Genomic DNA, 27,598 nt, shown 5'->3' with positions numbered 1-27,598 from the left:
TTCCATAGATAGTTAAAATAACCTAAGTTACAGGAAAAAGGATAGCTCCATTTCAAGGAACATTAAAGAATGGGTTGCATGTTGGTGATACATGTACAGCCACAGGAAATTTTAAAAAAATCATTCTAGAATTTAAAGCAATTTAAAAAATCAATCTAGAATTTAAAGCCCAATATTGATATTCCTGAGCTACATCTATCTCTGCATGATAGAACATATGTAGTAGGGGTAAGGATAGAATTTAATATTGCTGTAGGGGATAGTATATCAAAAGAATATAGCTGACCCTTTCTCAGAATGAGAGTGAAACAAGTCTAGAAGATTTTCAAGAACAGAATCTTGAAAACAAACCAAAGCTGCTTTCCTGCAGACAAAAGTAGAATAGGAACCTTTTTCTTGCTTAACTCAATTTTTTTGCCTATCTTCTATTACAGTAGGCAGAGATTTTTCCTCTCTCCTGGCAGGGAAAGAAAGTACATTGATATATTTTGGCAATGTCAACTATCAGCATATGGTCTTCCTCTGTTAGCAGAGAAGAAACTAAACTCAGGCATCTGGATTGGCACAGAAGACCCAAAAGGACCAGAGTTTGCCACAGAGTTTGGGAAAGAAAGTGTTCTGCCAACAAACAAGCAAGTGTTTAATGGTAAATTGCTTAAGTGAGTCAGAAAACCCTCTTGAAAGCAGTCGTTAAAAGGACCTGGAAATATTTCAGTATGCACTGCAAGAACAGGCTAAGGAGACAAGGAGGTTCACCTCAGTGACAGATGAACCTCTGATTTGTCTCATTAGCCAGACAATAACTTAGGTTTCCATGAGAATCATTTAAAAAGCACCACTTTCAGCTATAATGTGGAGCTACAAGAAAACAATGACTGCAAATAAGATAGTCCATAATTACGACTATGCTTCTGCAATATAGAAGGATTGCCCACTAATTCTTTACTATATTAAGTGTTAAAGTCATTATTTTGTCTAAAACTTAAGGCAACTAGGTACAGCCTGCTTATTAAGCTGTATGAGTCTGATCAATTTCAATTAAATAATTAGTCATTTGACAAGAAAAGTGGAAAGCCTTAAGACTAAAGAGAATGTTAAATATGGACCTTCCTCCACTGTTCCCCTTTCCAACTAGATAAAGTGGTCAGTTTCTAAGTTTGCCCTGATTTAGGTCAGATCTACGAGGACAAGTCTCCTCCATTACCCAAGGAAACTTTATGAGCTTGAATCTCATGCTTTGAGTATACTTACCTGTTTTAAGCCTAAACACTACAGTCATTAAAAGTGAACAGTTAGTTGTGTAGGGTACTACAGAACGTTAGACTTGAGCTTTATAAAACAGCATTACCTTTCGTTTTTCATCATCTGGGTACGTCCAATAAGATATACAATTTCCAGACAGCACACACCAGCGCCTATGCCATGCTCCAAATCCACTAACATCTTCGAACATAGTCTTAAAAAAATAGTAATAAAAAAATTAAAAAATGGTATACCTTGAGCTTGGTCTTTACTGAACTATTTTTCTGCAAGAATGGTTCTGCAAGTACAACCCTTCATAGGAGTAAATGTAAGAGGAAAAAAATACATACTGGAAGAGAATTCTATTGGTACAGTATATTATTTTCCAGATAGCACAGAAAATGGGCTTACGCTATCAGTCTCAAGTTAGGTGCATTTTGAGCAAAAGGCTGCAATCACTGATAGTTCAAATTACCAGATTTTCATGTTGACAGTGGTAAGCATTCCCATTATTTTAAGATAATGGGGGGTTACTTATAACAGATACAGGATGAATGGTTTACAAAACATGTATTAGCATCACATAATTTATTATGATTAGGTTTTTAAGTTATCTGACTTACAATTCAGGATTACAAAATGTTTGGCTATTCTACAGGCCACATGCAGGAATCCAGTCAGTTTAAAAGAAATTAGAAATTGATTTTTAAATGTTTGTGTTGGCAGTTATTTTACTGGATGCAGGATTATGCCAATTTCAAGCCCCATTTCCTTAGTAATGGAAAGTTGAGTATCTGACTTCTATTCCCGATCCCTCTTAAACTTGTAGAGAACTTTTTTCCCCCCAATTAATTTGGGTGTTGTGTTTTTCACTCTTCACAATTCAGATTAAAACTTTTAATGGTGCAGGAAGTTTCCAAACCCTCACTCTGAAAAAATTTAATATGCATGTACACCATTCTTTGGGTTTTACAAATTGTCTAGTAGAAGTAAACAAGGACTTTCCTAAATTAGCACACAAAAACATGGGATATCAAATACCATAAGCATGTGAAATGTCTGCATCTAATAAAATCTGTTCAACTTCAATTAAGTAAAGGGAAAAGAGACAGAAAACTGCTTGAAAAGAGTCTAAAGAAGTTCTGATATCTGAAAATACCAAAATAACAGCAAATGTTAATGTTTTGTCAGTATTTTCATAGCACATTTACTGCCATCTGCTGGAACATAATCTCAACAGCCCCATCTATTAGGCCCAAGTATCAGCTGCATTTTCTAAGTCCAGTTTCAGAGAGGGAACTGCTCAAGATGTTTCTCAAAAAATACTGTCACTTCCTTACAAGTCAAAGTCTGAACACAGTGGGGGAAGAAAAAAATCTTTTGCTAAGGAGAATTTGTTTGTATTAGACAAAAACAAATCCAAGATGTCCTGTAAAAGTTTCTAGCACAGAAGTTAGAATCTCATCTCACATCACAGATTATAGCAAGAGAAGGTTAACTGAAGTTCAGAACAACAAGTGAACAGTGTTTAGAAGAAAAAGACATACAAAATCCTAAAAGGTAGCTTTAATTTAGGCATGTTTAGAAGTCAAACTTGGAAAGTTTTGAGGTCTGGTTCAGAGAGAAAAAAAAATTAAGCCAGTTTTAATCTTCACAATCACTACAAATACATGTGTGAAGTTAACAAAGTGACTACATTTAATAGGACCTGTAATTTCCAAGGAAGGAATCTGAAGTGAATACCTTACCAAAAACCCTTTCTCCTCCACCAAAGAGTCCACTTGGCATTTTAACTTTAGATATATATGACCTTCCAAAGGAGACAAAAAGGGAACCTGCAAAAAGTAAAACAATTAGTCATTTAATTTTGACACCTCTCAACTCTACCAGTTCAAGCAAGCCACCCGCACCAGGGTGTTAGCACTGTCTTGTTCTTAGGACCTTCAGCCAGAAAGAAGCAGTCAGTCTCAAGCAAGGCAGTAATAATCACTTTATGTTTCAAGTTCATTTAGAAGCTTTTCAAGACTTATTTGCTTATTAGTTTGCTCAGGACATACGCACAAACATGCTTCCATCTAGAAAAACAGGCACTCCAAGCACGGTTAAAAACAACACAAGGCACCAGTCCACATCCTGCAAGCTTCTGCCTCAGCTTGACATTAAGCTGTTCGGAAAATATCAAAGTGGATTTAAACAGGATTGTTACTTGGATGCCATAAGCATTTTTGGCATTGATGTAGTAGTGCCTAGCCTACTCAGATAAATATTTGTATAAAAAACCTAGAAGGGCAAAAGGAATGAAAGCAGTTCTCAACTGGCACTCAAGGTGTTGAAGACCTGTGTTAAATCATTTCTACCACTGGAAAAAAAGCAGCTTAACTACTGTACCACAGATTGGTTAAATGATTATTTGATATTCAAGAGTTTTAAGAAGGAGCATACAACACAAGCTGCCTTTGGATTTCCACTAATTCCTTCATAGCACCCCATTACATTAAGTGCTTCCACCACTACTGTCAAGAAATCACATCCCTCCTTTTTTTTTTCCACAGGGAAGCTAAAAGACAAATTACTAATTCAACAAGCAAGTGATGATCTGCAGGGCGTTCTACATACTATATTTTGTCGCTAATCTGAATAAGCAATACTGTAAGAATCTTGCAAAAAAGTCAGAAACATCGGTGCTTTGTCTTACTAGAAAAACCTGAAATGTTGATGGTGCTGCTCGAATACAAAGAAAGAACAATTCACCAGGGAATAGGCATGTATACACAACAATGAAGCAGATTTTAGAGCCATGGAATCAACGTCTATCAAACAGAATTAAATTTTACTAGTAGTTAAGATGAACAAGAATAACCCTCAGTAGTTAGACATGCACATCAGTAGGCCTCAGTGAATCCTGCAGAACACTGAAATAGAGGTTATGGTTAGAATACAGTCACCTTTGAATTGCAGGCATACTGCAGCTTCCTCCCAGACACAATACATGTGCACACAAGCAGGTGATCAAATCATTTTTATATGCTAGATCTACGCAACTAAGACAGCATGCATGGCTTGCTCATGTACTTGGCCCTACAGTATAGCACAGCAACATTTTGAGCACCAGTTAGGAGTCTGCTTGACCATTTGAGAAGCAAAAACAGTAAAATGTTTGCACGTAATAGAAAAGTTGCATCAGTCCTGGATTTTTATCAGCAAAGACAACTCTAACCCTCCACACTACACCAGGGAAGGCTGGCTTCTATCTTACCAATCCACAGTAAAACCCATTTCTGAATGAGGCCCTCAAGGAAGTTTGGCCAATTCCCCACTTCAAGTTTGTGGGTTTTGCATTCCTTTCTAATTTATGTCAGAACACAAGAAGGTACCTTGTGGATTATGAAGTTTACCTGTGAAGAACTGTGTGACAGTAAAGCAAAAAGGCTCTATAATAAACGGAACATAGCAGTTATGCAGAGCCTACAACACCATTATAATTACTAAAGCAGGTCTCAAAACACTCTCCTGTACATATAATGAGAAAATATTACATTCTAGTCAACAATATAACCCTTTCAAAGGCAAGTGGAGTGGAGGTGGTGGAAGGCAAGCAATTTGCTGAATATCCAGCTAGATTAAGAGAAAACTAAAGCCCGTGATTAGGATAGCTTGCATTCTGGTGTGGTCATACAGATATCTACTGTAAGAAGTTGGCTTACTGTGATAGAATATCTGTAAAGATACTCAAGATAACTCTCAAGAATTTGCAAAAAATTGGTTTCTTAGGAGACAGGTACTAAAATTATCACCTGCTTAATTTTGAGAGAAAACATATGTAAAGTTATCTAAAACACCTTCTTCTTGGGGATCCGAGCTAACTATTAACTAAATAAAACTATTTTCAGACATTAAAGACCAATTATTTATTTTAAGCATAATATACATAATTCCTAAAGCAAAAACCATATACACCAATAATTTAATTCCATACTTGTGTACAAATAAGAACCTCACATTTTGATGTATTTAGTACTTTCAAAACTTTAGTTCTTTATGATCGCTTTTTGCTTAAAAAGCAAAAGTCTTGACAGAACAAGGTCTTGACAGAATAAGAAACAAGATATTTAGTTCCCAAGTGATTTTAGTTTTCTTCAGTGACAACAAGTTGAGTTAAACCAATGTTTAGACCAGCAGTTATTTTTCCTCAACCCTCTATCAGCAGACTAGCTGATTCTATGTTCTGTACAGTTCGTGAAGAAGTTGGCTCAAATTTTCTGACTGGCAATCTTTGAGAGAGACATCGATTTGTTTTGAAGTAAGAAGGCCCTCCTCTAGTGATCTAGGAAGTTAAGAGACACATGCTAGTTAAGGAAAAACCCTAGGTGGCCTAAATAACTTTGAGTTCTAGCAGCATGGCTTTTATTGTAAGAGACAAGGAGTAGAATTCTGTAAGTCTTAAAGGCTCCTAACATCTTATGTTTAAGTTAGTAAATCCTTGTAAGCATTTTCTTCAAAGAATTAAAAAAATAAATACTGCAAAAAAGCCAGACGGATAGAAGCAACATGCACTAGGAAGCAGTTTCCCATTTTAAGTTATAAACTAAAGGACCATAGCAACCTTGTCCTGGAACATATAGCCCAACAGCTCTTTTTCCTCCCCTTCAAAATTTACCTAGGAAAAAAAGAAACATGCTCAATGTGATTAGTGTAAAGTTAAGGGTTGTTTGGTTTTTTTTTTAAAAATGGACAGTTATACATACATGAGTACATTTTGGTCCTTTCTACTCTGAATTTTAACAGTGCATATAAAAGGGAGGAATGAAACTCAAAAAAATCCCCACTGTGACAGCAGTTTATTTCATATTAGAAATGCATGGAGCAAGTTAAAAAGCAGCTGTTTGGTACAGCCACAGGCCAAGTCAAAACTGAAACTTTACAGAGGTGATAATTTAACAAAAAAAAAGTTAACTGACAAAAAGGGGAATTCTTATTCATAACTGTTGAAGTTTGCACATGGAAAAATTTAACCAAGTGATGTTTTCCCTGGAATTCTATTTGAACCTTGTGCTTGTGCTACAGTTTACTAGTCCAGTCCAGTGTTCTGTCCTAAAGTGTAAACCAAAAAGTTTAAACGCAAATTGCTGAATATAATGTAAAAGCTGATTCTCATAACTCCAAGAACAAGGAGTTTCCAATAACCAAGACATAAATGAAATAAGATTTCTACGTGTAGTTCTGGTGAAGATGAACATTTATGCTGAAGAGCCAAAGCTGGTGGTACTTTAGTTCACACAGCAGTAACAGCAGTGCAATTCAACTGTTAAGTTCTGCAAATAGTTTCAGTAAAGGAATCTGTTTCTATCTGCAAAAAGTAAAACTTCTGAAAAGGCAAGTTGGGATTATTGTGATGTTAAGTTTTTATCTTATGCACAAACACAACCAATTCTTGTTATCTCATCAGGAGCTATAATTGCAGTACTACTATCATCACAATAAGACTTAATTACCAAGAAGAAAATTTATTCTTATGCTGCTGTTTGAATAAAACTGTAATTTAGTACTACCATAAGCTGTAGTAACCTTTGAATTAATTTATCTTAGGATAGCTGCTGGCATAAACATCTATTAAAATAGGTTTCAGGTATAAAAATATTACAAGGTTAGAGACTACAATGAATGTAAGAATGTATTTTTTAATTTTTAATGGTAAGAGCCAATAAACATATTCTGTTTAGACAGGGAACTAATGGTACAAAAGTCAATAAAATCTCTATTTCAAAAAATGTTAAGATAGTTTGCTTTACAAATTTAATTGGTATATGAAAGGAAACTCATGCTCCTAACTATATACAAACAGCAATTTTAAAGTCAATTAAATGCAGAAAATTTCAAATGCTTCATTATGATTAAAACATAATTAGCATCTTATTTAGTGATAACCGCAAGACTAAGAGCAACAAACAATATGAAGACCACATACAGAGATGCCAACTGCATACATCAATTTTTTGTCAGTGACCGCAAATCAGTAACCAAATGCCTTCATTATATTTGCATAACCATACCTTGCATTGAGCTACAGAAAAGAAAGAACATCTGGCATAATACCGTAAGTCTTTCTGTTTTATGTCAAAAATTACATCAGTCATATGAAATTAAATGAGTAACAAGAACAATACATAAATTTATTTTTTTATATATATAAACATATGTTTCATTTCTAGGATGGTAATTTTGCCTGAAAAACAGTAAACCCAGACTCGTATTTGTTTTTCTAGTAGAATGCAATTGGCTTTGGATTAGTAACCAATAACTTCCATTACCTTGTCCAATGCAAATTTGGCATTTCCTACAGAAGACAGTGATAGCTTGTGGGATCCAACAAGGATGAAATTAGTAGTACGTACAGCATTAGGGCCACCTGGACTGGCCATGGCTGTGGAGAAAGAAGTTAAAGTCAAGTTGTAACACAACACAATCAGGATGCTGAAAGGCTTAAAAATGCTTGATTTGTACTACTGTATGCAAGCCCTACTCAGTACTCCAGGAGAAGCACGCTTTGCAGTGCAGCCCAGCGGCACATTCAGACAGGGTCTTGATACAAACCATTCTTCCTCAATAGATCTTTTCTTTCAGAAAGACGTTTTGTAATATTCAAAGGAGAAGATAAAGCATTTTAAGAAGTCTCAGGGGGACAAGAGAGCACTCTAGAGCACAGTACAAAGCATACATGTCCTGCAGTAGGAACTTGACTTTCAAATCTCTTAAACTTCTCAAGTGCAATTCTTCAGCCTTCCAGAATTTGCATGTCTATATTCCTCTTTGCATTTATATTAATAGAAACAAGCACTATAGCTCAGGCACGGGAATCTGACTAGTTACAGCAGCATGGTAGACATTCCAGAGTTAGTTCACAACCTCCTTATTGCTGCAATTTGTACTAAAGTTAGCTCAAATATCTTGTACTTTAGTCAGACAAGTGTATAACATTTTTAGGTAGTTCAAAAAACACTCAGAAATGCTTTCTTGTCCCCCAAGAGTCAGAAATGCATAAACATGTTAAAAACACTACACACAAGCAATACTTCAGAATCTGCTCATATATTTTCAAGTTTGCTCTGTATTACTTTGTTGACATCAGACTCTAGTTTAAAATCTTAAAATTTGAGTTCAACTTTTCAGGAGAAGAACATAAGCCACAGGCATCTGATACCAGATATTAATTTTGATTTTGTGAAGAGATTTTTCCATTAAACATAATGGTAACTCAGATATAAACACAGGGCCAGTTTCTGGGCTGGCAAACTAACATAATTCTGTGTTTATTAGTCAAAAATTATAATTTGTTACAGGTATTATTTATTGATATACTGCTTTACACAGCAAATGTAGATTATTCATCTTAGCATAAGATGTTTAGATTTTTACTTACCTGGAGTTAGAAGGGTGCTTTTCTAGAGAAAGAGAGAGAGAGAAATAAAAGCTTAGTGGAAAAGTAAATTCTGACAATTTCTACAGAAGACTAAGCTAGGTTAGAAAGAAACTAGATCTGAAGTACTTTAAAACAAACAAACAAAAACAGCTAGAAAAGAAAGTCCAAATAAATGTGTAGTAACTGCATATTTCCAGCATTACGTATTTACAGCCATTACCTATTTGTTCAGCTGATGGCTGAAGAATTCAGCAGAAAGCTGGACAGTTTAGAGTTTCAAGTAAGGGGCACACAGGGCCTACTACAGGCACAGCCTTACTCAGCGTGAGAATAAGGCCTTTGGAAGTGCTCATAACCAGATCTTGTTACAATATTACGTTCATACTTACAGAGGTAATAGACGTTAATAATCTCTTTGGAGTAATAACCTACAAAAGAATATAAGAAGATAAGTGTATTTGCTACTGTGAAAATTAGACCGTGAAACTACTGAAGGCTTATCTAAATAAAGTTTAAATGGATACTAGTTGTTGTAATAAGTCTTGGTTTTTGACTGGATGTAACATTTCAGTAGAAGGAATGCTATATATCACAGAAGTATTTACTGCAGAAAAGTTTAAGTATGCATTAGCTTGGGATGGACACCATACGCTCGAAAAAAAAAAACAATCTTAGACCTTTTTCCTTCTTATAACAGGGCTTCAAAATTATATTTGCTTATTAAAGATAAGAGTTAACAATACAAGTACAGAGATGTTCAATGTGTTTCTGTTGTACATTATCTGTATTTTCAGGTGAAAATCTCAAAGTTTAAGTGAGACTGTATATTAAAGATGAACTGGAATTATGTACTCATCTATCCTTGAAGCTGAAAGACAAGCGTAAAGAAGCTTGTCAAAAAGCAGATACAGGAGCTATCGGCAAACCTATAACCCCACATCAGCAACTTACCTACAGTGCCACAGAAACATTTAGTTTTAAGTAAAGATTCCTCTAAACTACAGCACAGGAGAGAACAAAATCCTGGACTTCAAACTGGTTTTATTGGGGAACAGGTGGAAGCATGCTTTCACTGTGCCAACTGAAAGTAAAGATTAAAGAAAGTTCCTGTTTCTGTTTGCAGAGACAGGATTTAAGTACTCATTCCAACTGTTTTGGAAGACACTCAACTTCCTTGTTTTTATTAAGTGACAGATATCTTGACGAGGAGGAAATCAGACCTAAAATCATTAATACACTGTGTGCCCAGCTATTGGAATGACAAGAAATCCAAACAAACAAACCACCTCCAGAAAGCCACTGGCTTGTTTGTGGTCACAAAAGCCTTAATAAAGCACAAAGACTTGAAGCACACACCCTATCCAGGCTGAAATGTTTATGTATGAGGAGTTATTAAAACAACATTTGCTTTAAAAAATAAGCATCTAGTGCTTTTACCAAACACTAGAAAGTAAAGTGGAATATAAGGGCACTAAATCACTATCAGAGGCACCACGCCTAATAAATTTCACAAAGCATAGCATTTTGCAGAACTAGGAAGACTTCTCCTTGCCCTCCAATATATTTTAGACTCAACCAAGTGCTGCAGGACTCCATAAACCCATCTGTCATTGCAGATGTTCCAAGAAAGAACAAGAAGAGTAAAAGCAAGCAACAGATTGTCTAAGACTATTAGTCAGTTCTCCCTGAACACTGTGGTCTTCCTAGTGTACCTTGTGTTGAAATAAATACAAGATACTGATTTCACGTTTCATTTACCTTAGATTTATTTGCCTTTTTCCTTTTATCAGTGCTTGTAACTTCTTTTCTCTGCACCTGTAAGGCAAGAAGGTATTAAGAAAGAACACATCATTCTCCCTTACACATCCTCTTGACAGGAACTGATACATACCAAACTGTAAACTTCAATATTTATTTCAAAGTCATTTGACACATCATGCCTAAAAGGGAGGAAAGGGGAAAAAATAAGTTAAACACAGACTGAAGCAAAAAGGGTCTGTTTGTTTTGCTTTAAAGTTACTCTTTACTTCTTCCCTCCTTCCGCTCCTTAAAACTGTCCAGGGAGCAGCTAGGTTCTACGCAAGAGAAGCTTAGCTATAGTGCTAATAGCTAGTCTCTTATTAGTAAGTCATAGTTTGTTCCTGCAGGCCAATCAGGCTGTCTGAGATCCTTTGACTTCTACAATAGTACTCTTCAGTCCAAGCAGCATTGCTGTTTTTAAGATTTGAGCATGCTACTATTTCAAGATACTTTCTAGAACTCAAAGAACAAAAGGGGGGGGCACAAAGATAGAGGGCGTCTACCATTTCTCAGATTGCACCCTTCAGTCCACTGCCGGCACACATTTCTAGAAACAAAGATCGTGGGTTTTGAGTAAATAGTTTTAAGTGAAAATTCCAGTTGGGTTGGACTTTAAAAAGGGAGTTTGCTTATTTATTTTGGAAGACTTTTGCTAACAAATAGCCATTTGAACTCACAACACTTTTTTTATCTAACATATGAAAGTTGAAGTGTTAGTTTTAAGAGTACTATTTTTTCCAGATACCAAAACCAAATAGCTATATAAAATGCTGCAAAATAGAAAAAACACATCATCTCAGGCAGAGCAATCCATCTGTCACTGCAGGTGTTCCAGGAGGGAACAAAAGTAGAAAAAGCATGAGATGAATTAGCCGATGGATGGTAAAGTCTAGATTGCTCTTTTGAAAGAAGTGCATCCCAGCTTTTTCTTGAAGCAGGAAATACCCATACCACAAGTTCTCACCATATTTGTTTGCAGAATATGACATCCTTATTTGAAGATTTTAAACATTGCTAGGCATACTCCACCATTAGAGTTGAAACTGGTTCCAAAACAGTTTCTTTATACTTACATAGTAAATGTTGTAGTAAAAGCAAGAGCATCTCCATTCAGGGAGGTGGCAGTACTTGCTAATGGAGTTGCAACCATGTTTTCTGCCCCAGATCTCAATATTATTACATAGTAGTAATTTGCTGCTTCTGTAAATACATATAAGACAGTTTTGTTAGCCAGAGGTGTCCAAGTATCTAAAAACTCTCAAGTATTGCATGGCCATTAAAGACATCTCTGTTTCACCCCACTTAAACATTTGGTTACAGCCAAGATTTGCTTATAAACTCACTCTTAAAACATGGGGTTTTTTTCTCCTACTGTATCCACTAGTAGGACTGTCTCCACAGGATTCACAACTACTGCGTTACTGCCTGGGGCATTGCAGGCCAGACCTACCCTACCCAGTGCGAGAGAGGGGAGAAGAAAAACTTTCAGTCAGATTCAGTTGTTAATCTTAGTTCCTTATACTCTGTTCTTATTCTCTAGGCCTGCCAGCTTAACCATACATCAGCTCTTGGTACTACCTGTTCTCATGCTTTTTTTCAGTCCTATGAAGAAAGTGGTTATCCAGGCAATTAATTTCCCTAACTTTTCAAATAAGGGAAAAAAAAAAAAGAAAGATGACCACAAGCACACATCTCAGTAGTGTCAAAACATGATTTGGACTTTGTGCAGCAAATTGCTGAACAGTAAAGCACGAGCATTTTATAATATCATACCATGTTAAAAAAACCAACAAAAAACAAAACAAAAAACGCAGATTGAGTGCTCTGTTTCATGGGACAAGACACAGCTTTCAGAACAACTGTTGAAGACATCAGAAAGCATTGATTTGTACTCTATATTTCAGGTTCTCTTCAGAGATGAAAGTGATTAATACAGCTTTGGTGCACAATGTATAGCAAATGCTGCAATTCTGGAATAAAGTTTTGACAACAAATAGGTCAGTTGTTTTAGACAATTTGTTTTTGAGAATTACTGATAGAAACTAAGCTTATATTCTTGTAACCAATAGAGAAGCTTTCCTATAACAGAGATGAAGTGTCTCATGCAACAATAACCGTAACATGTCAGGAGTGGGTTGGTGTTGATAAATTAAGTCAGATATTTACATTTATATTACTGACTGTGTTTTTATTTGAAGATATAAAAACACACTTTACATTTCCTAGGACATCTTCCTCAAATTTTAGTGAGGTGAGCGAAGTAGGAACCTGTCCAGCCACAATCATATTCTGTGGCGTTATATAAAATAGCACTGGTTATTGTGGGCTTGCAGATTCTTTAAACAACCACATGACTGAAGCTTATCATGTTCGCAGGTAAGTCTCTAGACCTACAGAGAAATATTGCCAGATATTCTTCTGAACCAGAAGAACCAAATCCAACATTTTAATGCTTTAATGACTTAAATATGACAAAATAATGGAAGACTAGTCTTTGTAAATTAAGTATTCTGAGATGTAAACAGAAAGACTGAAAAAAATAGACGCTTAATGAGCATTTCACAACGCCAGAGGTCAGAATTTATGTAATGATATTCAGTATTAGACTTGCATCCATCAAAAAAATTCCAAGGCAGCAAGAGAGAAGACAACTCAAGATAAAAAACATTCTGCTCCCTCCCCAACAGGTTACAGAGGACCACAAAGATCTTTAAGACTAGCTGGGAAAGTCTTGATAAAGTTTCTTGAACCTCACAAGACAGAAGAGGATGCAACTAAAACAACCATGGAAAAATATTAAAGACTTAGTCAAAAATCATATCAAGTAAATATAATTGCTAAATTTTCACTGCCTCCAGAGTTCTGATAAACACCAATGCAGAGACAAAAAACAAGGATAATGAACTGGATATATATGTAGGGAGAATGGGGAGGGGCAGGGAACAGGTTTTCAGTTGCTAGTTTTACCTGGCTTTTGAACTGTACCACATACAAAATCTGCTTTTAGAGGTAGACGCATTTCTGAAATGGAAACAGATCCCCGGGATGGAGCAAATTCAGTGGATGCAGAGGCAGCTTTATTTCTTTTACTATGAGGTCCCTCACTCTTCAGTCTATTCAATTCTTCCAGTAAAGCAGTCCTCTTCTCAGCTGCATAGAGAAATTAATTAACTATAGTTGTAACAGAGGAAAAAGTAGTACTTAATTATTTTTTTTTGCCATAAGTATGTAAAACGCAACAGAAATGTTAATCATCTTCCAGAATGGTAGGAATATTAGGGACAAGAAGGACACCAAAAGCATCCTCTTGTCTGTAGAAGAAGCTGATACAGAATAGGTATTATCCTCTCCTGTTTTCCAGGTGAAAAACTATAAATAAGCAGCTACAAGGTAGCATAATAAATGCATTGCCAGAGTTTATAAATTCTTCCCAAAGTGTTCATGACAAAGAATTGAACTTGAGTCTAAAAACTTACTTGCAAGAAGAAGTAGCCTCTCTGCCTCTGCTTCTTCTTGTGACCCTTTTCCATGTTCCTCATCAAAACAGCAGTTCAGAGCTTGACTGGCTTGATAAATCACTGTCTGCTGCATGTTGATCTCATTATTCAGCTCCTAGAGTAAACCAGTAGTGAAAGTAACTAGCAAGAGAGATTTAGTTTTACATTCAAACAAGGAAATGTCTTGAGACTAGCATTTTTGGGGCTAAGCTTCAGGAAAAAAAAATCAGATAATTTAGATATTAAACTACAAAAAATCTTGCAATTTACAGTTACTTCTGCAGAAAAATATTGCAGCACAACTTTTTTTGACCTCAGAGGTAATTTAAATATAGTGGGGAGTGAGCAACCAATGTTTGTATGCTCCATATCCAGTCTAGTCTTCCCTTCACCACGGGAAGCAGCAGTTAACCAGAAATTGAGCAACGTAGGTGAATGAGGCACCAGTAAAGATTAGGATATTGCCTACTGAAAGTATGTAGTTATGAATCTTGCCTAATTCAAAGGCAGTAATAAGACAGAAGTTCCCCATCCCCTTCTCAAAACGATGGCTTGTTCTCTCCAGACTTACTCTATAGCATGATCCTTCTAAGAGATGCATTAGCTGTTCAAATTATGCAGTATCATTCCATACCATTAGATGTTTATGTTAAGCAACTTAATTTTGCAGTTCTAAGCAGTATGTTAATGATCTGGACATTCACTGGGGAAACTAAGCAAGGAAATAGTAAATTAGAAAAAGGATTTTAAGAAGTATATTAGATACCTGCATTTTCTTTTTGATATTGACTTGATCAGATGGGCCATTCTTTTTCATTTCTAATTTGGAAGTAACATCTTCTTTGCGAACAATGATTTGCTTTATTGAAGGACGATCGGTTTCTTTAAATCTTTGAGATCTGTATGCATCAACGCTTTTAAGAGAGGAAACCCCATTAAATGTTTCATGGGTGTGCCAAGCTTTTTTTTTTATACACATACATATGTATCAGGTACTGATGTTTTCCAACTTGCATAAATGGCTTTAAAAAGGCATTCTATCAGCTCATTTTAAGTTTAAGCAACATAAAGACTACACAGAGACAATCTTTGATAAAGGCTGAGATCTTGGAACAAAGCTTCATTTGCAGTTAAAGCAGTTTGCTTCATTAGAAGAGTTAAAGCCAGTGAGTTCATTTGCACACTTACAGAATCAGGTGTGGATTTTGTGTTTATTACCTATATGGAAGGTTGCGATCTTCTGACATCGAGCCAATACTGTCTCCAGATTCTGCCCTGGGGACTTTAGTCCTTTGGAACTTTTCAGACTTCAGACTTACATCACTGACACTGCTACCTTCACCAGCTGACTTACTAGGAGAAACAAAGGCCTGGGGAGAAGACAAGGTTATATTACAGATATATATATATAAATATATGTCTGCATTAATCATCATCTGTTTTCTCTCACCTTTACTTGTTTTGCATATAAGCAGCAAATTTGGAGGCTGCTTTATACTATTTAACAGACATTTTACAAATACTTCCTAGGACACGGTGCAAGCTATTTTATTTATTTTAAAGATACCAACAGATCATGGGACTCAAGGAGATTTCACCCTCAGTTTCCAAACTGGTAAAGTTACATAATTACTTGAGATTTTCATCAGTAACCACTTCACTGAATGCATGTATACCACCGGAAAGCCAGCACAAGTAATAGAAGTATATACTCAAGCTTGACTTAACAGAAGTTAAACCACTTGTTTAGCAGAGCATCCAATACACTATTCTATTTTCAGAGGAAGAGAACTTTACGTCATTATGTTTTCATTAGAAAAACATCATTTGTACCTTCTCTATTTGCCCAGGTATCACAATACAACAAAACATCACTGTTCACAAACAAATTGTACATCTCTGTGATGAACAAGCCCTTCCCCACCTCCTAGGAGCTCTCACCTCTGGACCAACAGATTCCACTAGAGGCGTTAACAGAGACATTGATGAAATATTCAGCGACTCTTCCTGCTCATCCTCATCACTTTCACCTTCCAGGCTCATGCTCATTTCTTTCTTCAGCTTTTCTATGTCTGGACCATCCTCTTGAAGAACTTCAAAAATTTCATTTATCACTTTTGAGCTATTCATTTCGTCATCCACACTCACTTCAATTTCATATTCTTCATCTGAAGGGTGACATTTTAAAAATATTAGTAGCATCAAGAATAAACTTTTAATTCTCTTTAAACAAACAGAAAGATGTTAACAAATAAGCCAACTATTTTTGCATTTCAAGTAAGCTTGATTAAAAATCACTTCTTATAGTCAGGCATTTAGAACCCTAAAGTATACTTCCATCCTTATTTTATTATACTATTATTACATACACTGCATAACTGATACAGAGGGAATAAAAAGATGTACTTGTTAGACAAGTTTCAACAGGTCTGAAACTTAACTGCAAGTCCTATAGTAGAGCACTCATTTCTGTCCTTTCCCAATAAACTTTTAATGGAAGCTTTTTAATATTCCTTGATGACTTGAATGTCAAGAAAGAGAAGGATTATGATAAAAGAAGTTTCCTGATTTGTTTTATATAAACCTCTACAAAACACAAATGAGTGTCAGCAGACATATGTTGAAGTCATTGTTCATACTTGAAGGATATTAACACTCCACTGGATAAGTGGCAACAGATAGCTTTAAGTGCATTGATATACACCTACTCAATACAAACCTTTCTGTTTCTCAGCAAGTTGTTCAAGTTTTGAGACAGACATTGCTTTTACAGGGCTCTTTGGCTCAGTGATCTTCAGAGGACTGGGTTTATCAATCTCTTCACATTTAGGAGCATCTAAGTAGTTTATAAAAAAACAAAGAAGTAATTGAAAATTATGTCTAGCCTTTGAATGTTATTTTATTTTTTTTTAGTTATTGAATTTTGGGAGTTTGATAATGTAACTGACAACTTACAAAAAGCCCACATGATTAAGTATTCCAGTTAGCTTGCTGTCAAAAAAAAAGCATTAGAACACATACCCTCCACAACCTGTACAGCTAGACTTCTATCTTATAATCAGAAAACTGATAGCACAAGAAACAATGCTGAAACCATAGCAGAGAGCAGCCACTCAAGAGCAAAAAGGGAAGATTTAAAAAATAAAGAAAACCCCACCACACAAAAACCGCCACACCCAAAACCAACAGCAGGATATTATCCTGTTTTTCTAGAAGCACATTTGATAGCCTGTTTGCCCATAATATCTATAAGAAGCATTAACTAAGTTCATTCTTTTTTCACAGATAACTGGAGATTCTTCCACTCAGTAAGCACCAGAAAGGATGTCACAAGCATGTCAGAATTCTTTTCGTGTCCCCTGCTATAAGAATTAGTAGCATAAGGGGAAACTGAAAAGGAAAGAGTTCCCTCCCATTAGATTATTGTGGAATTTTGGATACTCAGGTACAGTATAGATTAAATCTATAACTGACAATTCTCATTCACTCTCCCTATGCTTAACATACATGAGACTATGAAACATAGGTAAGCCCACTGAGAAGCGAAAAGGCGGTCTTGCCTTCCCAACCTGAAGTAGTACAGGAGTGCAGAGTATTATTGTCATACAAGAAGACTTAGACAATCAATAACCAAATAAGAGGTCCAGTTCTATATGTCAGTGCTACCAGCCTCTTTATCTGCTCATGAAGGTCAAGGGCAGTGCTTTAGTCCAGTATTAGCCACAGGCAAACAGTGCCAGTTCTTACCTGAAGACTCCATGCTGGGAGACTTTATTGGCCTGTCACCTGCTGGTGCATCTTCTGCTGGTCGAAAAGCAGTGGCATCTGAACTAAGAGGACGTTTTGGACTAGTCTGAGATTGGCTTTCCTGGCAAAAATAAAAACGTAGTACATTCAGAAGGTAATGTTGAAAGTGACTAAAAAACCTGCTAGAAAGAAACGCATTTTAACAGCTGCTAGGAAAAAGAGATTGTCTATCCAATATCAAGAAGGATCCTATTTATTTGTGTAAGAAATTCAGCTAAGTACTAAATACTAAATTGAGTGTTTGTGTGAGGAACTTTTTGTTTTTAAAGTTATAGAATATAAAAACCCCACATCTATCATCATAAAATAAATCAATTAATCGGCTCAAAGTAGTATCACTTGTCTCCTTAATTCTGCAGGAGGAAAAAATCTAATAATTTGTTAATAATCATACAAACCACTCAAGCGGTCTTGCACAGCCTGGTCATTCACAAAGCATAGGTTTTTATCTTTTATTTACATTTGCACATCTATCCCTATGTTCAGAACCCGTTAAAGCAATTCACAGACTATCATCTTTTGATACATGGAGGTAATATATTACCATTCTAGCTTCTGGAAGTTTTCTCTTTGAACTTTCACTTTTCTCCGCACTCCACAGATTGCCCCTATCAAACCGGCCACGAAGGCATGCAAGTTCTCGTTCACGTTCCTAAGCAAATAAAGGGGAATGAAGGAAAAGCTCACAGCTTTAAGATGTCAAAACATTTCAGATTGCTCAGGTAGGTGCAGAACAGTAAGAATCTTTCCCAAGCTTATAAGTAAGCTATGAATTTAACGAGTCATACCTGCTTAAGCTGAAGCGCTAAACTGGCAGTAGAGGAATTTTCATTTTGTTTGAGAAGCCTTTCCTGGATGGTCCTTGTATTTGGGGTAACAATGGGTGTTCTGCACCCTGGAGTATTTGTAGCAGGACTCCGTGCACTACGCTCTTGACAGCGCTCCCCAAAGCGTTCCAGGAAGGGTTTAATTCCCGATCCCCCTACAAGAACAATTTTTTTGCCGTGAAAGAAACTCTCAGAAACAGAGAGAAATCACTGCAATTTTGCATCCTGCTGAAGGTTCTCAACGAAGCAATTGTCTCCTCTACAGCTCTTACTTTATACAAACTAAACCTGAAGTGCAAGTCACCACAGTAATAGAACACTTAATAAAGTTAATAAAGCAGCAAAGCAGAGCAAATAGATGTCCTTCTTTTACTAAAGTCCACATGTGATCCAACAATTATTTAAACTGGTTTGCTTTTACAACATTTCCTCTACAACCAGTCTCACTGGCATCCTTCATGTAAATGAGTATTCTATAAAGCAGATACATTGTTTGGCATCCACCCCACTTTACTGAGCTTGTCTTTTATTGTCAGCATATCTAGAGACACACAATTGCTCCACTGGCAATCACTTCAAGGAATTCAAGCTGTTAGTCCAGGTTTCTGACCCAATAAATAGTTGAATTTATAACCAGGGATAATCACTTGTTTCGGCATCAACGCTACCACTGAAAAGACACTGTGCAAAGTTAGAGCATCTATGGGGAATTTAGCTTTGATTTCTTTTAACATATGCAGACTCTTTACCTTGTATCGATTGGATACACATAGTATCCAACAACTTGAAAAAAAGCTTTGAATAGTCTAAATTAACTGATGTTAGCAGGATACATTTTTACATAAGAGAAAAGCATCCAAGAAGAAAATCCTTACAAAATATGGAAGCTGTACAATTTGTAACAATTATCACAGAATTCTTCAGTACTTAACTCAAGTTACAGCAGGAAATAGGCACTGATATGTTACTGTAAATTCTTAACTAATATGTAGTTTTCAACACAGGACACATAAGCATAATTTGAATGAGCATTTATTGAAGCTGAAAAACCAGCTTACCTGGTGGTGTGGGTTTACCCTTAGGTTCAAGTTGCACATGTGTTCCTTTGACTGGCTCTTCTTTGGACTGAACTGGTTGAGGCAAAGTTGATTTTGCTGTTTGTGTAGGCTTTTCAGTTTTCTGAGGGCTGCAGTGATTTTCTGATAGCAGTTGTCGTACTTCAGATTCTTTAGAACAGGGAACGGTGACTCTTGAGGATTCTGTTAAATTGTTTGGATCCTTAACAAAGGGAAAAAAGAATAACATTAAGATAAGACTATATGTTCTTATTCTCTCAAGAGGAAAAAGAATGAAAGCATTCTGCATAGCATACTATAACATAACACATCTATTCCATCAACAATAGAAAAAGCTGAGAACAAGCGTTATGAGCTTTTTATAGATTTTTTTTTAATCCAGTGTTTTAAATTGTTTCAGCATTGATTCCAGGTGCTTTTGCCAGCTACTGTAGGTATTCTTCCACATTTCCCTAAACAAGACTGCACATAGTAGATACTGTCATTTCATAAATGGCATAAATTGAACAATAGGTATCTGGTACTACTAATTTCAGCATTATGATTGAATTTTCATACAGCAATAATATTTACAATTTAAGTCAATCAACTATATGAAGCTACAGAATGAAATCAAATATCTCTGTAAGAAGCCCCTTTCTGATGGTCAAAAGAGCAGCAATCAATTACTTTAACATCAACTTTTACAAGACTTAAGTACACTCATCTTTACGTCTCAATAAAAGGGATTCTAAGCTGTTGCAGGTCTGCTATTAAAAAAGGGCATGTGAGATTTCAGTAAAGCAAAAGTTGTAAATAGACCAAGATTGCTCACACCAATTCTTTAAATTCAGATGAAACAGTTATGAGTTAACATTCATCCCGCCAATACTCAAATCAATTTTTAATCAGCAACTAAATCAGACACTCACCGCTATCTTTGAGTTTGCTGGTTTATTAATAGAAGCCTCAACAAGCCTTTGAGAACAGGATGCAGCTTCCTGCTTTACACTGCTACTATTGATTCTAGCAGATGCTCCACTTGTAGTGGACAATTTGGATAAACAAGTAGTGCCAGGCTGTTCTTGTGCATTGTTTTGCTTTGCAGATGGATGACTTAGGTCATCTTCCCAGGAACCAATTGTAGCAGCAAGGTTAGCTAAACGGCCTCTTCTCCCAATAGGGGTATTACTTGCCAGGGCATTAGATGTCTGCTTAGGTGGAGAAACAGACAGATCTTTTGACTGGAGGGGAGACAGAGGAACACATTCAGAGGGATCTAGAAAAAAGAAAACACATTTATTTTGCTAATAAAATATATTGAGATATATTTGCATCTTTAGCATTTTGCTATATTGAGTTTATCAACAGTTAGATGTTCTTGCCATCAACAGAATCAAGCTTCTAGCTCTAAAGGCATTGAGACTAATCAAGTTTAATTAAAGCTCATTGCAAAGCCAACACATTTTTAACCAAGCAGTTTACTAGTTTTATGTCACTGTTGTGATGAGCAAAGTATCACACTACTAAGGAAAAAAGAATGTATAAAATTAAGCTGTAGTCAACAGTTTCATTATTTTAGGCCTTCCCCAGTGCTGACTATGAATTCTTTATGAAAACATGAGCATTCACACACACAGAATTATCTACTGCTAGCAAGCATAATCATCAATGCAAACACTGAAAAACAACAATACTGCTTCGCAAGTGAAACACACCCTCGCTATCCCAGCAGCGTCGCTGTTCTGCCAATTTCTGCATACGTGTTTTGACTGAAAGGGCTGCAGGAGTTTCTGACTCTGTGTTTGTTTTTCCTTTCTCAAGGGGCTGAACCAAAGAAGCCCTGTTAGAAGCAGTTACATGCAACTCTGAAGTCATCTCAGGAGAACGATGGCTTGTGGAACTTGAAGAGACTGGCTGTATGTTTTCCAAACTGGAAGCTTGGTTCTCCATATTGTTAGGGCAGAGCCTTTTTGATGGTGATGGCTTTGTACCAGGTTTCACTGTACAGGTCAGAGTATTCAAACAAATTAGTATTCAATCTAAAATATCTTCAGAGACACTACAAAACTGTAATGCAAATAAAGTTATGATTTATGAATACCCTGATACAACTCCCAAAAACCTGCCCTTCCCAAATGCTACCAAGCACAAGGCACTATGTTTGGCATTATACAATTATTTTTAAATAGCTTACTAATCACTTAGAGCATCTGCTCTCAAGTTAAGCTGAACATTAGCCATATTCAGTCCTAGTGGTCAGGTAACTGCATCCATCAATGATTAGTTTAAGATAAACACTAAGGGTTTTCACTTGCCCTTAGAAAAAAAAGGAGATGAGACTTGTATCAAAAGACAAACTTTATTAAACTTGTTGCAAAATACCTTCTTCACCAGGAAAGGGTGCCTGGTTACCAGTTTCTAACAAAGGCTCTCTGACCCTCTTGGTCTGCAATGTGGGTCTCACTCCCATCTTGGGCCGCTCAGCCATTTTCTTCTGGAGGTTCTCTCGCCTGGCTCGGGTTCTTTCAAGGAGTTTCTGAGTAGTCAACAAATCACACGTTACTATACATTGCACTAAATGTGATAACTAGTAATAGCTCAAATTAAAAAAGTTTGAATTTTATATAGCACTCACTAAGATCCACAATACCAGAAATTTATAGTGAAGGCTACATTAATACAAACACAGCTCTCAGATGTTGCTAACTAATCTACTGTAACACAACATGATAGAAATATTCAAAATCTGGTTTTCTGACTGGCTATCCCCTCCTGAAAGCAGAACAAACAAAACATGTTTTCTATACTGCCAACTACATGTTTTTTTCTATCTACCTCCTTTTTCTTACTGTGATAACCCCTGATCTCCATACTCTGATTTCACCATTGCAATACCCACAGCTTCTCCCATTCTTAGCAAGTACCTGTTAGATAGAGGTAGCTCACACTGCAGCACATTCCAAACTACCTTCTTGCTATCTGGTCAGCCAGTACATGTTTGCAGGTTATCTGAAATTCTTTGGCCTACCAGACAACAGGCTGCAGCATTTTCTTCACAGAGGCAATGGTATGGGTCTTTTCACCTAGCCACAAACTTTCATGAAAACTGTAGAAGCAGTTAAGTTTGAGACACTCTTAATAAGAAGAGGTGAAGCTAGCTAGTAGGTTCCAAAGTTCCAGTCATTATATCAACTAGTGTCTCCCATTAGCCTGGCTTGCAAAGGAAACCAGGCTAAAGAGACACAAGCAATAGCAAAATTAAAAAAAAAAATGTTTGAAAGTAATTACTTTTTACTGAATAACCACGTGACAGTCTTGAACTGTCAAATCTTGCTGGTAGGTTTTTTTGACACATTGCTAAAGCATATGGTCAAGTCACCTGATTGGCAGTAACCCTCTAACAAAATAAACAATATTGAAGTGGTTGCCAAGTGGTCATAAAACAAAAATCAACAAATTAAATGTGTGGCACTTTAATATTAAAATGTTGCTATTACACCTTCTAAATCAAAAGGTGAATTTCTCTTCTTCAAGCTTAAACTTTAAGAAGAATATACTGATGTTATAACTAGTTATCTTAATAAAGTCTGTTTATCACAATGTATCTGTATACAGAAGAACATATAAAGACATACCAATTAAGCTACTTAACAACATTCTCTTTCATTCCCTATCCATTGAAAATTTGAGTACTATGATCATATTCCATACAAAATAGCTGTTTTAGTAAGTGTTCCACACTATTATAAAGTGATTCTTTATAGCATCCAAGTTTGAAATAGGTTGTGTTTTGGTTTTATTTTGGGTTTTTTTCCATTTAAATATTGCACTTATAACTCATTATCACTGTTTGATCACATCTAAAGGATACTTAATTACTCCTTTGATCCAGGTTTTAAGGCACTTTGAGATGAGAAATTGTGTGATTGAACTAATGGCCTTTAAAAGTGAGCATATAAACTGCACTTGTTTGGTGGCACATAAATTACTGTGAAAACTGTGCCAGCCATTATCTGTCCTGTTGCACAGCAATTAAATACACATTTCACATTTTTAACTGTCTAAGGCTGAAGTCTTAAACAATATTCCATTGTTGGGCAACACAGGACAAATGGAATGTGGATCTCAACAGTTTTTTGTGAAAGCAAAAATCAGCTTCTTTAACTTCCATAAAAGAAGATGATTTGAGGGGGTTGGGGGAACATGTGGAGGGGAAAGAAACACATGAAATGCCAGGAGTGCCTTCAATGCAAGCTCCATGCTAGTTGTGTCCACAAGTTTCCTTATTTCAGCCTCCAAAAGGCAGAGCTAAAGTGCAGGTAATACCCACAAAAATAAAATCTTAAAGGATGTATAAATAAACTGTTCTTCTTGCACAAAGTTGAGTATATCTTCCAGAACAGTATTCCTACAATTCTATTCAAATGCAGTCACATTCCTTTCTGTTTTGTTAGTTCAGTAAAATGGAGTTTCAGTTGTTACAAATAGGATGTCACTTCCCAAGAATGCACGCCTCTGTTGTTGAACTCCAGCTCCTATTGGCTTTTTGTATCTCAAGTTTTCCATGCAACTGGCATGATTCAAATTCTGCTATTACACATGATGAGTAAGCCAGTCACCAGAACTTGAGACTTACTTTTCAAGTTCATCAACAGTGTTTGCTGTAACTACATTCTCCAAGTGTTCTGATGACAGCCAAAGCTTCAGAGTAGGACATACCTATTTCATTACATCTAGGAATCTGAGAACCACTAAGTTGCAGTTAGAGGATCATGGTTTGTGCTGCAAAAGCACCTTCTAAAAATCAGAAAAGGCCTCCCCACTTTAAATGTTAATGGACAATCTTGGTTTTAAAAAAGTATGGTTTAAAGTACATATTTAGCAGTGTTAGATAAGATACTCAGGCCCATATGTGATTACAAGAATTTGTTCTAACTACCTTGCTTTACTAGCAGAATGCAGCAAAGGGAGCAATTTTATCCATGACACTGAAGGAACAGTTAACTTCAAACTTCACATATGCAAATTTTCCCCTGTGCAACTGTATCACTTATTTCTTTTTGGTCATCTTCCATGCTAGGAAACCATACTTTGCTCTACAAATCTTAATAAGTACTTCAAAGTACAGAATAACCTAGACTATGTCTAACATTCTGTAGTACCAAACAAGACAGGTGAATTATACAATCAGCTATAAACTGAAAGTCACAAATAGTACATTCATTGTGATCCTAAGAAAGTATCCACTGCACCATCTCCTCAGTGCATTCTGCATTAGTAATTTGGTTGAGATTCAGAAAGTTATTAGGCTTTGCTTTTAAGATTAATCAAAAGAAACATTATTTCAGAACTGTCTGATTGAAAAGCATTCCACTGAATCTTACAGTAAGATTTATTTGAGCTTAAATTCAGTGAGACCAGAACAAAATTTGTTACTGTAAAGTCATTAGCAAACACTGAATTAACAGAATGCTTTGGCCAATTAAGGCTTGAATTACACTGCTTCACATAATCAACACTTACAATGCCCTGCAACAGTTCCCTGCAAGTAACTGAGAACATTAATTTGTAGACAAAGACTGTCTAAAAATAGTTAAGGAAAGGTTATGTTAAAAGAAAAAAAAACCCAGAACATAAATACTTCATAGTAGGTGGTAAAAAGCTTACTTTTCAGAAAACTTTTTTGCAGAAAGTTATTAAAGTTCAATACTAACACACTAATATTGGTCAGATTTTTACACAACAGTGGAACATCCTCCACAGCATAAACATTCTTGACAAGGCAACATTTTAGGCACTCTGCAATACTAGCTAACATTTGAATGAAGTTTACTCTGAGGAGTGGCCTCACAGTTGGTCAAAGCTTTTCAAAGTCAGTTATCTACAAGAAGGGTGTGTTGAGGTTGGAATATATCCCAGCATGCAAAACCATTTTAAACTTGATTCAGTAGTCTGGACTTGAAGTTTATGTAAGACTAGTCAGATCATATCACTCACTACCAATTAAGGAAGGAGGTTTTTAGGTGTTTATACTTAGCAAGCCTTTACATAGGGGTATAGTAAATCTGCCTTAGCATAACACATTTAGTAAATATGTTCAGATCAATACCTTATGTTCAGTTTTTTAAAACTGATCTGTGCAGTCACCTTTTTTGGGCACTCAATTTATTTAACGTATGTCAGTTTGATATACAGATTGTTTTCAAGGGGAGGAGAGAGTATTTCACCACCGTATTTGATTTGAATTTTTTTGAAGTAGTTTAGGTAGGCCATGGATTGAAGGCCATTTTTACTACATTTCTCAAAGGAGTCATAAGAGCTCCACAGCTTTATGTCAGACATAAAATCAGAGTACAGTACAGCATCTTTAGGAAACCAAAAACATTTATACAGATTCAAGCCAGTCAATTCCACTCATTTTGTTACAGTTTTGCTTCTGTAGAACTCAAGCACTCACAGCAAATCCACCCTAATAACTGACAACTTTTTTTTTATAAAAAAAAAAGGAACTGGGCCTGCCAATGAGAGTGACCACTCACAGGTGGCAATGTCAAATAGAAAGCATTTTTAATCAGACGGTCGCTGCTTTGCACAAACTTCACACTCGACCTTTAGATATGGCAGGCACAATGTGTGTCAATACCACTCCCACTAGCTTCCAGGGCCCCTTCTGTTTCAGCCGAAAATCTTATCTGCCAGACGCACGTTAAAGGAAAACACTAAAGCACTTGGAAATGCAGTAAAGTATCAGCCCAGTTTAGAAATGGTCCTCTCCTTTGCAAGCCCTTGCATGAACAACCCCTCTTGCTCTCCTTGAAGAGACCTGACGCCCCACAAACGCCTGGGCAGCTACAATATTGGAGGTATCAGCGTGAGCAAGACGAGGGGGCAGAAAGTGTCTGTTGCAGAGAAAGAAGCTCGCTACACGCCCACAAATCCCCGGAGTAACGTAAATGAAGATAAGGGGCGCTGACAGGCCAGAAGCCAGGGCTGGAAGAAACTATTCCGCCCCTAGAACGCGGCCGCAAGGAGCAGCTCCCTGGCGGATCCCGACCGGCCCCCGCCACTGACAACTCGCTCCTGCTCCGTCCCCGAATCAAGCCCCAGATGCGGCCCCTCCACAGCTCACGACTCGAGGGCCTGCCCACGCCGTGGCCTCACCTCAGTGAAGGGGTCCATCGCTGCTGCTGCTGCTGCTGCCGCCTGCGCTAGTTCCGCTCCCTCAGACCGCCCGATAGTGGCCAAACCACCACCCCAACCGCTCCTCAGATTTGAATTTCAGCGCCCGCCTCAGCTGCGCGTGCGCGAGGCGGTGCGCGTACGACAGGCGTGGAAGAGCGGCCAGCCACGTGACATCCAGGGGCCCCGCCTCGCCCCTGCCGTGTCCGTTCCGCCCCGCCGCGGGCATTGATTGATAGAAGTACTATCCAATCCGACAGTAGCCTGCCCTGCTCTTCCTCCCCTTCGCGGGCTGCCTGCCCTGTGAGGGAGGGGAGGGAGAAGCTGTCAAGGGGCCTGATCCGGGCCGCAGCACTGCCGTGCTGTTCTGTATGGCGCTCCGGGCTGGCTCTCCCTTTCCCGGTTCTGGGAGCAGGCCTGGCTTCGTGTGCTGCAGCCCCGGGCTCTGGGTCTGACCCCTGCGTGTTGTGGTGCCGCCTAGGGTTTCCGTGTGTTGCGTGCAGGGAGTGCCTCTAGCCATGGCGGCCATGTCACCTTCCTCCTTGTCATCATCGGCCTAACCGGGCGCAAACTGTGGGTTGTTTTTTTTAAAGAACACGGAGAGTTTTACCTCCTTTACAGGCATATAGAGCAGTACTGCCTCGTTGACTCCACACCTTGCTGCAGCTGCTCAGGAGGGAGTGTCCCTCAGCCTTTTTCATTTGAAGCTTCATTTTTCGGCTAGCATTGACAGGAAAACACGATTTTAATGTTACTCTGTGAATTGAGAGG

General features: G+C 37.2%; 1 protein-coding gene across 2 annotated transcripts in view; it reads right to left on the bottom strand.

The window, feature by feature from the left end:
* ANLN (anillin, actin binding protein) overlaps positions 1-26,936 on the bottom strand; it is a 29,633-nt gene extending 2,697 nt beyond the window's left edge. Inside the window, exons 1-23 of one of the 2 annotated variants that reach the window (XM_054816517.1) lie at positions 26,810-26,936; positions 22,031-22,184; positions 21,364-21,648; positions 20,578-20,924; positions 19,649-19,868; positions 18,552-18,745; positions 18,308-18,415; positions 17,704-17,824; positions 16,676-16,792; positions 15,898-16,124; positions 15,175-15,326; positions 14,723-14,870; positions 13,936-14,071; positions 13,427-13,609; positions 11,533-11,659; positions 10,551-10,599; positions 10,418-10,474; positions 9,049-9,087; positions 8,660-8,681; positions 7,551-7,663; positions 5,846-5,899; positions 2,991-3,077; positions 1,349-1,456 (exon numbers count right to left, since the gene is read on the bottom strand). In XM_054816517.1, the coding sequence (XP_054672492.1) occupies positions 1,349-1,456; positions 2,991-3,077; positions 5,846-5,899; positions 7,551-7,663; positions 8,660-8,681; positions 9,049-9,087; positions 10,418-10,474; positions 10,551-10,599; positions 11,533-11,659; positions 13,427-13,609; positions 13,936-14,071; positions 14,723-14,870; positions 15,175-15,326; positions 15,898-16,124; positions 16,676-16,792; positions 17,704-17,824; positions 18,308-18,415; positions 18,552-18,745; positions 19,649-19,868; positions 20,578-20,924; positions 21,364-21,648; positions 22,031-22,184; positions 26,810-26,827 (3,066 nt within the window). In that variant the 5' untranslated portion in view covers positions 26,828-26,936. The remainder of the gene's footprint in view (positions 1-1,348; positions 1,457-2,990; positions 3,078-5,845; positions 5,900-7,550; positions 7,664-8,659; positions 8,682-9,048; positions 9,088-10,417; positions 10,475-10,550; positions 10,600-11,532; positions 11,660-13,426; positions 13,610-13,935; positions 14,072-14,722; positions 14,871-15,174; positions 15,327-15,897; positions 16,125-16,675; positions 16,793-17,703; positions 17,825-18,307; positions 18,416-18,551; positions 18,746-19,648; positions 19,869-20,577; positions 20,925-21,363; positions 21,649-22,030; positions 22,185-26,809) is intronic. The other variant, XM_054816519.1, reaches the window with a different exon arrangement.
* Positions 26,937-27,598: the final 662 nt, after the last annotated feature.

This window comes from Grus americana, chromosome 2 (assembly GCF_028858705.1).
Source record: "Grus americana isolate bGruAme1 chromosome 2, bGruAme1.mat, whole genome shotgun sequence".
NCBI classification, from domain to species: Eukaryota; Metazoa; Chordata; class Aves; order Gruiformes; family Gruidae; genus Grus; species Grus americana.
This window is presented reverse-complemented; position numbering and strand designations above follow the sequence as displayed.